Source organism: Nicotiana tomentosiformis, chromosome 6 (assembly GCF_000390325.3).
Source record: "Nicotiana tomentosiformis chromosome 6, ASM39032v3, whole genome shotgun sequence".
Classification (NCBI taxonomy): Eukaryota; Viridiplantae; Streptophyta; class Magnoliopsida; order Solanales; family Solanaceae; genus Nicotiana; species Nicotiana tomentosiformis.
The window spans coordinates 73,300,614-73,311,573 of record NC_090817.1 but is presented as its reverse complement, the minus strand read 5'-3'; the positions used below and the strand labels follow the sequence as shown (position 1 = coordinate 73,311,573).

Sequence of the window (10,960 nt, the reverse complement as noted above, 5' to 3'; positions counted from 1 at the left end):
TCTTTAGATTTTTGCTTAACTTATTTTAATTTCATATGACAGATACAAAGTTCACATGCAAGGCTTACACATGAAAATCTATAAGCTTTCATGAAGGTGTATCATCAATCTCTAGACCGAGACATGGATTTCATTCCATCAACTAACTATTACTTCGACAAAGCATATTGTTATCATATAATTTATCAGGCATATTGAGCGAAGAATCTTGCTTTTTAATAAATTAAAACAATAAACAATACAAAAATTGAAAGGAATGCTGAAAAATAAGCTTCAAAGCTTGAACTTTCACTTTCATCCACAATGTATCCAACGCTAGGCTCGGGTATTGTTGGAGCATACACCTAATAATAATTATATCAAAATTAAAAGTATAATTACATTTAATGGACTAAAAAATTTATTTCATTAAGTCATTAAAATACTTATTTCTATCGTGGTCCGTCTAATACATACAAATATACTAGCATAAGAAGTTTTAGTTATACCATTATCATAATCAAGATAAATTATATTTAGTTTGTACTATAATCATTCTAATGGATTTTCCAGTTCTATGAAATAATTGTATTATTTGCACTCTACTTGTTAATTTAAGTTATTGATAAAGGATTGATATTGAAACTTGATAAAGGATTCCTAAAGATTGAATTTCACTTACTTTGAGTTTTGGTGGGTTATTGGCCGTCAATAGAAATTGTGCTTCCTTATATATTAGTCTTGTGATAGCTTTTAAATCGGATGTTCGTAGAGTAATCTCTCTTCTTGTGGAGCGGGTCGAACGCCTCAGCAGTATAATAGATGCATCTATGGTTCGTGTGGTTGACTCTCGACAGTGTACACATTATTCTGGATCAGTCCGAAAGACCTCAGCATAAATCATACGTGATAATGATCGGAGCCCGATTACATTTGATATTATATTTATGACTCGAGAGGTTATAATTTATTTATTGGCCTAAATTTGTTGGAGTAAGTAAGTTTCAGTTAGAGATTTGTAAATTGACTATCAGTTAAAGAATTATTTATTCACTGCTTGCTATTATATTATTATTATTATTATTATTATTCATGTATTCCATGCCTATTTAGAATTCATGTATTTTATTTGTTCGCCCATAGTAAGTGTCGATGTCGATCCCTCATCACTACTTCTTTGAGGTTAGACTGAATACTTACTGGGTACATGTTATTTATGTACTCATGCTACACTTCTGCACTAATCATGCAGGATCTGAGGCAGGTGCATCTGGCATTCATTCAGGCGCGCATCCCCGTTACCCTGAGGTATAGTGGTGAGCTACTCTCTGAGTCCGTTCTGCAGCACCCGCAGTCTCTCTTTTGTATTTACTTTCTATCTATCTTACTTTAGACAGTAGCATAGGTGTTTTATATATTCTACTACTTGCTCACACACTTGTGACACCGGGTCTTGCGAACATGCTAGTAGACATTTTATGGTTTTGAGTATTTATTTTACCGTATTTTCTCTTTTTGTAAAAATCTGACCGGTCGTTTTGAGCTCTAGCGTGTTGTTCAACAGTTTAAGTCCTCGAGTAGCTTCACTTCATATTTAATGACTTGTACGTGTGGTCAAAATCGAATTTTAGAAAGTTCAGAGTGGTTACGGAAGGAAAATTCTCAATTCGGAAGCCTTAAGTTGGAAGAGTTGACTAAGGTTTGCCTTTTGAGTAAACGATCTTAAAATCAGGATTTGAAGGTTCAAATAGGTTTGTATGATGTTTCTGGACTTGGACGTATGTTCGGGTTGAGTATCAGGTCGATCGGGAGCATTTCAGCGCTTATTGTGAAAAGTTAACATTTTCAAGGTTTTAGAATTTCCTAAGTTTGGTTTGAAGTAGAATTTGGTGTTATCGATGCCCGTTTGGGGTTCCGAGCTTGGGTATAGGTTTGGATTGGGATTTGTGACTTGCACGCAAAGTTTGACATCAGTCCGGGATGTTTAAGTATGAATCAGACACGTTCGTCGAAGTTTGAATGTTGAAAAGTTGAAAGGAGGTTTCGATCATAGATTCAGAGTTTTGATGTTGTTTGGTGTGATTTGAGGCCTCGAGCAGGTTTGTTTCATATATTGGGACTTGTTGGTGTGATTGGACGGGGTTCCGGGGTGCAAGGGTGTGTTTCGGAGGGGCAACGAGTCATATATTGGGACTTGTTGGTGCGTCCTTCTTCGCTTTCGCAAGGAAAGGACCGCGTTCGCGAAGGTCTGTGGGTCTTGAAGTTCTTGGTGATCATAGACATTTTTTCATCTTCTAGATCATAACCTTCAGTGATTCTGAGTGCCAGACTCCTTTCCTTTTTAGGTACATCCATTTTCATGGTTTGTCTCCTAAGTTCATAGGATTTCCAATTAATTCATCCAGTGGGAGAGTGGCAATGTTCTTTGATTCCTCAATGGCAGTGATTTTGCTTTCCCAAGTAATAGGTAGAACCCTTGTCAATATCTTCTCGACTCTATCTTCTTCAAGAATAATCCATCCAAGAGACTTTAGTTCATTTGTCAATGTAGTAAAACTTGTGTACATCTCTTAAATGGTTTCTCCTTCCTTCATAGTAAAGTTCTCATATTGAGAATACAGTAGAGTTTCTATGGATCTCTTCATCTGAGGTGTTCCTTCATGAGCCACTTGCAGAGTGTCCCGGATTTCCTTAGCAGTGGTACAACTTTGGATTCTGCTGTACTCATCTAGACCAAGTCCACAAACAAGCCATTTCTTGATTTTAGCGTTCTTCTCCCATTTCTTAAAGTCCTCAGCAGTGCAATCAACTCTTGTCTTTGGCACATCTATTCCTTCAGCATTTTTCTTCAGGGTAGCCAGTGTACCATTAGTGACAATGTCTAATAGCTCATAGTCCTCTCCTATAATGTGATCTCTCATCTTGTTTTTCCACCAAGAGTAGTACCGGCCGTTGAAGAGTGGTATCCTAGAAGTGGATTGTCCTTCCCAGTTTCCAGGTGGTGCACTCATATTGATCTTCTCCTAAGGTGTTAGCCTTTTCAAGGATAACCTGCTTTGATACCAATTGATGCTTTATACACCAATACCACACAAAAGGGAGGGGGGGAGGGTGATTTGTGTGGTGTCCAATTTTTACGTGCACTAATTATAGAAGGACCTGGTTCTTCTAAGTGTTCCTTATACTACTATTGTAGAAATAGTAAATGTGAAAAGTAAAGAACACAAGTATCTTTACATGGAAAACACCCGGCTCAAAAGGTGAAAAAACCACGACCTACTACTCAGTAGGATTTTCCCTAAAACTTCACCAAATCAATGAGCCAAAACAACATTTACAAAACTCTTTGTAAACCTAAGGATTAACTCTAATCTCGTTGTGGCAACCAACCTCTGACTGTTGCGACAACTTCAAGTTAATTCTAACTTGAATACTCAGAGTACCTAATATAATTGCTTCTAGATAAAGCTGAAAGGTACAATTTGAAAACCACCTACTATAATGAAACTAGAATAAAAGACAGACACTTGAAACTGGTTCTTCTATCTATTCATGTAGCTTCAGGTTCGCACACTTGAATCACACAAGAATTGCTTGCAAAATGCCTTGCTATTTTGCTCTCAATTCATGTTTTTACTTCAGCGTTTGTGCGTGCCTGTAGAATGAGAACATCCTGCAATTTATAGAGTTAGTAGAATAAGAAATAACTAGATTTTTAATACTACTCTTCCTTGGTGGAAGAATTCTAGTTAGCCTCAACTTCTAACTCCTCTTTTATCTTGGATAGTGTTCTCTTTGAGTAAGGAGTCATTCTCCTTAACAATTATGCAACCTTTTTCGAGCAGGAGATATCAGATATAACAAGTTAAGCTTATCTCCTTCACATGTATCCCTTATGCTCGAATCTGCCCGTGTCTATGTACACAGGGGATGGACATGATTCATGCCTGAGTTCCATTGTCAATCTTCAAAATAAACTTCACTTGGGCCAACACATTTCTTCGAGTCCTCAGCAGTGCAATCCGCTCTTGTCTTTGGCATGTCTACTCCTTCAGCATTTGCCTTCAAGGTAGCCAGTGGACCATCAGTGATAATGTCCCAAAGCTCATAGTCCTCTCCAATAATGTAATCTCTCATCCTATTTTCCACCAAAAGTAGTACTGGCCGTTAAAGAGTGGCGGCCTAGCGGTGGATTGCCCTTCCCAGTTTCCAGGTGTTACACTCATGTTGATCTTCTCCTAAGGTGTAAGCCTCTTCAAGGAGAACCCGCTCTGATACCAATTGATGTTTTATACTTCAATTCCACATAAGAGAGGGGTGATTTGTGTGGTGTCCAATTTCTGCATGCATTGATTATAGAAAGGCCTGGTTCTTCTATGTGTTCTTTATACTACGGTTGCAGAAATAGTGAATGCGAAAAGTAAAGAATATAAGTATTTTCACGTGGAAATCATCCGGCTCAAAAAGAGAAAAAACTATGACCTACTACTCAGTAGGGTTTTCTCCAACACTTCACGAAATCACTAAGCCAAAACAGCATTTACAAAACTCTTTGTAAACCTAAGGATTACCTCTAATCCCGTTGTGGCAACCAACCTCTAACTGTTGCTATAAATTTAAGTTAACTCTAACTTGAATACTCAAAGTACCTAATACAATTGCCTCTAGATAAAGCTGAAAGGTACAATTTGAAAAGCCCTACTACAATTGAACTAGAATAAAAGACAAACACTTGAAACTGGTTCTTCTATCTAGTTCATGTAGCTTCAGATTCGCATACTTGAATCACACTAGAATTGCTTGCAACATGCTTTGCTATTTTTCTCTCAACTCAAGTTTAACTTCAGCGTTTGTGTGTACCTGTAAAATGAGAATATCCTGCAATTTATAGAGTTAGTAGAATAGGAAATAACTTGAGTTCTAATGCTATACTCTTCCATGGTGGAAGAGTTTTAGTTATCTTCAACTTCAAACTCCTATCGTATCATTTATGCAACATTTTCGTTCAGGAGGTATCAGATATAACCACTTAAGCTTATCTCATTCACGTGCATGCCTTGTGCTTGAATCTACCCGTGTCTGTGTACACTGTGTATGGACCTGGTTCATGCTTAAGTTCCTTTGTCAATCATCAAAACAAACTTTACTTAGGCCAACACTTTGTAAGGCACAAGTCCCGACAATCTAAAATATTCTATCCAAAATTCGGATCCTCCCCATCTTTCCTAGTAGCCTCCTTCAACTGATCTCATGCAATGCATAGGTTATAGTAGAATCTAACATCCACAATAAATTACTAGAATCATAAAGACCGGGATGTTTCATATTTCGTACCCGTATTGATGCCAATAATTCTTCCACATACTAATAATTTTAAAAAATGTTATGAATTAAACTACTTAATTATAAAAAAATTTAAAAAAATGACGCAATGGTTAGGAGACTTCTATATCTCGTTACGCATTGGTTAGCGCTTGACAACTCTTAAAATTACAACTAAGTATAGCTTCCAGTCACATAGTTCTTGGGAAACTTCTCCTTCTTTTTTAACCATTCATTGAAGAGCTTCGTGTCTTCTTCCTCACCTGGTTTTAGTACATCAATATTTGGTTTCTTCCTTTGATTCGTTTTCACCTTCTTCTTCTTGTTCGCAGAACGTGAAGTCTTCCTCAATCTAGTGTAACCATCTAATGCTTTTTTTTTTTTTGAGATTTAGCATTCTGTTCGGCAGTTTGAAACTTTGAGTAGCTTCATGATGCATTATAAATTACGTGTATGGTTGGTTTCGATGTTCGAAAACTTTGGGATTGATTTGGAAGAGTGATTCTCAATTTGAAAGCGTTAAGTTAAAAGATTTGACTAAGGGTTAGTTTTTGAGTAAACGACCTCGGAATCGAGATTTAAAGGTTTTAATAGGTTCTTATGGTAATTTTGGACTTGGACATATGTTAGAATTTAAATTTGAATGTCCCTAGAAGTTTTTGACTTTATTTTTCGAAAGTTGGCAATTTGAGGGTTTTGAGAGATCTTAATTTTGACTGGTAGTTGACTTCGGTGTTATCGAATTCCGTTTGGTATTTAGAAACTGGCGACAGGTTCTTGTTGTCATATTAGACTTGTGTGTGAAATTTGGTACAATTCTAAGTTGTCTAAGTATGATTTATCGCGCTCGTAGGTTGAAGGAAGTTGGAAGTTCAGAAAGTTGATTAGTTTGATTTGGGGTGCGATTCTTTGTTGTGATGATATTTTATATTTTTTTGCGACCTTGATTAGGTCTGGTTTATGTCTTGTTGGTATGATTGGATAGGATCTCAGGTGGCTCGGGTGAGTTTGGACCACCCGGGCCATTTTGGTGTTGATGATTTTTGTTGGTGCTGGTGTGCTTCGCGATTGCAAAGCAAGTCCCGCGATCGAGAAGAAAGGGACTGACATGAGTGGATTTTGTTCTACATGAATGCGACAGGGGGGATCACAAATACAAGGAGGAGGCAGCTAGGCAGGTTGCTCTTTGCGAACGCGACTAGGTGACCGCGAATGGAAATGTCACGACCCCAATTTTCCCGCCATAGGATGTCATGATGGCACCTAGTCTCTAAGACTATTTAAGACTAACATGCATCGAGAAATAATATAAAATAATAATAAAAACTTCAAATTAAACCATTTAAACTAACATAATAGAACTCAATAGTACAGATGTCAACAACTCCCCAAAACCTGGTGGAACAGAGTCATAAGCTCTACAAGAATGAACTAATAATCTCGGAATACAATACTATTTTACAACAAGGAATAAACAGTAGAATATCAAAAAACAGAAGGTGACTTCGAGGCCTGCGAATGTCGAGCAAGTATACTTTGAAATGTCCAAAAGTAGCTAATCAATCAATCACCGGCGTCCAGAAGCGTGGATCTGCAGACATACCTGGATCTGCACAAATATGTGCAGAAACATAGTATGAGTACACCATAACAGTACCCAAGAAGTATACTTTGAAGTGTCCAAAAGCAGCTAATCAATCAATCACTGGCGTCCAGAAGCGTGGATCTGCAGACATACCTGGATCTGTAAAAAAATGTGCAGAAACATAGTATGAGTACACCACAATGGTACCCAGGAAGTATCAAGCCTAACATCGGTAGAGTAGTGATGAGGCCAGATCAAGGCACCTACTAGGACAAGATAAACAAAACAAAATATAATAACTAGAAGTAACAAAAAGCGGAGAAATGAATAATAACAAAGTAGTTTAGTAACGCAACCTAATGACATAATTTAAAACAAAAAGGCAACAAGAAGGGAACACGTAATGAGAACCATAGGTAATCAAATACGGACCAAGAACATGTAAGGCAAGGAAGAAAAATAACAAGAATTGTTCAACCTATGAACCTTTTCAACATAGAATATACAACAAGAATCACAACCAAGGTACCACCTCGTATTCACATGTCACAACAATCGCAATCTTTTCTTATATCACCGCGTGAGCCTTACATTTAGTATTGAAATTATTTTTCCCGAAAAAGCTACACGCGTTTTAGCCCACCTTATCTTACTATGTGGCTTCAAGTAGTTCCCCTACTAGCAACACGCGTATTAAGCATACCTTATCTCACCGCATACATATCAACACCTATCCTTATACCACCACATGCATATTAATATCACAACACAATCACAACTCGTACCACAAGTGCCCATATGTCACAACTTGTCAAAAGGTCAACAATACCAATGTTTCCACAATAAATAGCCTATGGCTTAACCACAATGTGTACAAGAATCTCAACAATAACAAAATGAATGAGAATTGCTCAAAAAGGAAAGATATCTCAATAATTAACAACTTCACCTCATTGTAATCACGAAATTTTACAATTTCAACACCACTAACTCAACAAGAAGATATTCCATGAAATAACAACTTCAAGTAAAAGTTATTCATCAATTAAAGAGGTAACAAGACAATAAGGAAGGCAACAACTTCTACTAAATCATGTGAGAGCAAGTATAACAAGTAAGAGGTAGAACAAGTGCTAACAACGTCAAATAAAACATGTAAGAGTAGATTGACACATGTAAGAGTAGATTAACAATGAAATATATAACATGTGATGACAATTCAAATAAATTCATGGAAAGATTCTAAATAACCTAACCGGTCAAATACCACATATAGCATGTATACACACTCGTCACCTCGTGTACACGTCTTCCACATAACATAATAGCACAATCTACTCAAATCATAAGAGGTAGTTCCCCCACACAAAGTTAGGCAAGATACTTACCTCAACTAGGCCAACTCAACCCTTAAAAATAGCTTTTCCCCTAAAATTCGCCTCGACACGACTCAAATCTATCCATAAATGACTTAATAACATCAAACAATGCAAGAAAATCAATTACAATAGATAAAGTTATGATCTTTACACATTTCCCAAAAAATTAACAAAAGTCAACCCTGGGACTTCCCAGTTAAAACTCGGGTCCAAGGGTTGATTCCGACTATCCATAACCCTACGACTCCATATATGTGTTTAGTTTTCAAATCCGAGCCTAAATCGACTCTTAAAACTCAAATCTTCATTTTTTAAAGCTTTGACAAAAATCCCCAATTTTCCTCTTTGATTCTCATAAATTTGATGTTAAATCTAAGATATAATCATGAAATATAGTTGGAAATTGATTAGAATTACATACCCAAAGTTTGTAAAGAAAATTTCTCCTCCAAATCACCTCCTACCGATACTAGGGTTCTAAAATATGATAAACTAATATGAAGTCCCGATTTTCTAAATAGTTGACTTCGGTATTATCGAATTTCGTTTGGTATTCAGAACCTGAAGACAAGTTCGTGTTTGTCATATTAGAATTATGTGTGTAATTTGGTTGTCTAAGTATGTTTATCGCACTCAGAGTTTGTTGAAGGAAGTTTGAAGTTCAGAAAGTTGATTAACTTGATTTGCGGAGCAATTCTTGGTTGTGATGATATTTTATAGGTTTTGAGACATCGAGTAGGTCCGGTTTATGTCTTGTTGGTATGATTGGACGAGATCACAGGTGGCTCGGGTGAGTTTCGGACCACCCGGGGCATGTTTTGTGTTGAAGATTTTTGTTGTTACTGGTGTGCTTCGCGATCGAGAAGAAAAGGACTGGTAGGAGTGGACTTTGTTCTACGTGAATGCGACGGGGGATCACAAATACAAGGAGGAGGCAGCTTGGCACGTTGCTCTTCGCGAACGCGACTAGGTGACTGCGAACACAAATGTCACGACCCTAATTTTCCCGCCTTAGGATGTCGTGATAGTACCTAATCTCTAAGACTAGGTTAGCCTAACATGCATTGAGAAACAACAAAAAATAATAATAAAAACTTCAAATTAAACCATTTAAACTATCATAATAGAACTCAATAGTACAATTGTCAACAACTCCCCAAAACCTGATTGAACAGAGTCATAAGCTCTACAAAAATATACTAATAGTCTTGGAATACAATACTATTTTGGAACAATAAATAAACAGTAGAATATCTAAAAGCAGAGGTGACTTCGAGTCCTGCGAACGTCGAGCAAGTATACTTTAAAGTATCCAAAAGCAGCTAATCAATCAATCACTGGCGTCCAGCACGAGCAGACATACCTGGATCTGCACAAAAATGTGTAGAAGCGTAGTATGGGTACACCACAACGATACCCAGTAAGTATCAAGCCTAGCCTCGGTAGAGTAGTGATAAGGCCAGATCAAGACATCTGCTAGGACAAGATAAACGGAAAAAAATATAATAATGAGAAGTAACGAAAAGTGGAGAAATGAATAATAACAAAGTAGATTAGTAACGTAAGGTAATGAAAGAATTTAAAACAAAAAGTCTATAAGAAGGGAACACAAAATGAGAACCACAAGTAATCAAATACGGACCAAGAACAGGTAGGGCAAGGAAGAAAAACAACAAGAACTGTTCAACCTATGAACCTTTTCAACATGGAATGTACAACAAGAATCATAACCAAGATACCGCCTCGTATTCACATTTCACAACAATCGAAATATGTCTTTACATCACCGCGTGAGCCTTACATTTAGTTTTGAAAATCATGTTTCCCGAAAAAGCTACACGCGTTTTAGCCCACCTTATCTCACTGTGTGGCTTCAAGTAGTTCCTCTACTAGCAACACGCGTATTAAGCACACCTTATCTCACCGCATGCATATCAACCTCTAGCCTTATACCACCGCATGTGTATCAATATCACAATTCGCACCACAAGTGCCCATATGTCACAACTTGTCAAAAGGACAACAATACCAATGTTTTCACAATAAATAGCCCATGGCTTAACCACAATGTGTACAAGAATCTCAACAATAACAAAATGAATGAGAATTGCTCAACAAGGAAAGATATCTCAACAATTAACAACTTCACCTCATTGTAATCACGAAATTTGACAACTTCAACACCATTAACTCAACAAGAAAATATTCCACGAAATAACAACTTCAAGTAAAAGTAATTCATCAATTAAAGAAGTAACAAGACAATAAGGAAGGCAACAACTTCTACTAAAGTATGTGAGAGCAAGTATAACAAGTAAGAGGTAGAACAAGTGTAACAACGTCAAATAAAACATGTAAGAGTAGATTGACACATGTAAGAGTAGATTAACAATGAAAGATATAACATGTTATGACAATTTAATTAAAGGCATGGAAAGAGTCTAAATAACTTAACCGGTCAAATACCACATATAGCCTGTGTACACACTCGTCACCTCATGTACACGTTTTCCACATAACACAATCAACTCAATTCATAAGGGGTAGTTCCCTCACACAAAGTTAAGAAAGATACTTACCTCAACTAGGCTAACTCAACCCTTGAAAATAGCTTTGCCCCTAAAATTCGCCCCCACACGACTCAAATCTATCCAAAAATGACTTAATAACATCAAATAATGCAAGAAAAATATAT

General features: G+C 36.9%; 1 protein-coding gene across 1 annotated transcript; it reads right to left on the bottom strand.

Annotated features, from left to right (window-relative positions):
• Positions 1–2,549: 2,549 nt before the first annotated feature.
• On the bottom strand, positions 2,550–2,990 carry LOC138894210 (uncharacterized). Its single transcript, XM_070178892.1, has one exon. The coding sequence runs from the start codon at positions 2,988–2,990 to the stop codon at positions 2,550–2,552; it is 441 nt and encodes a 146-aa protein (XP_070034993.1).
• Between the last annotated feature and the right edge of the window lie 7,970 nt (positions 2,991–10,960).

Excerpts from the sequence above, each read along its gene's own strand:
- LOC138894210 (XM_070178892.1), bottom strand. The coding sequence starts at position 2,990 with ATGAGTGCACCACCTGGAAACTGGGAAGGACAATCCACTTCTAGGATA.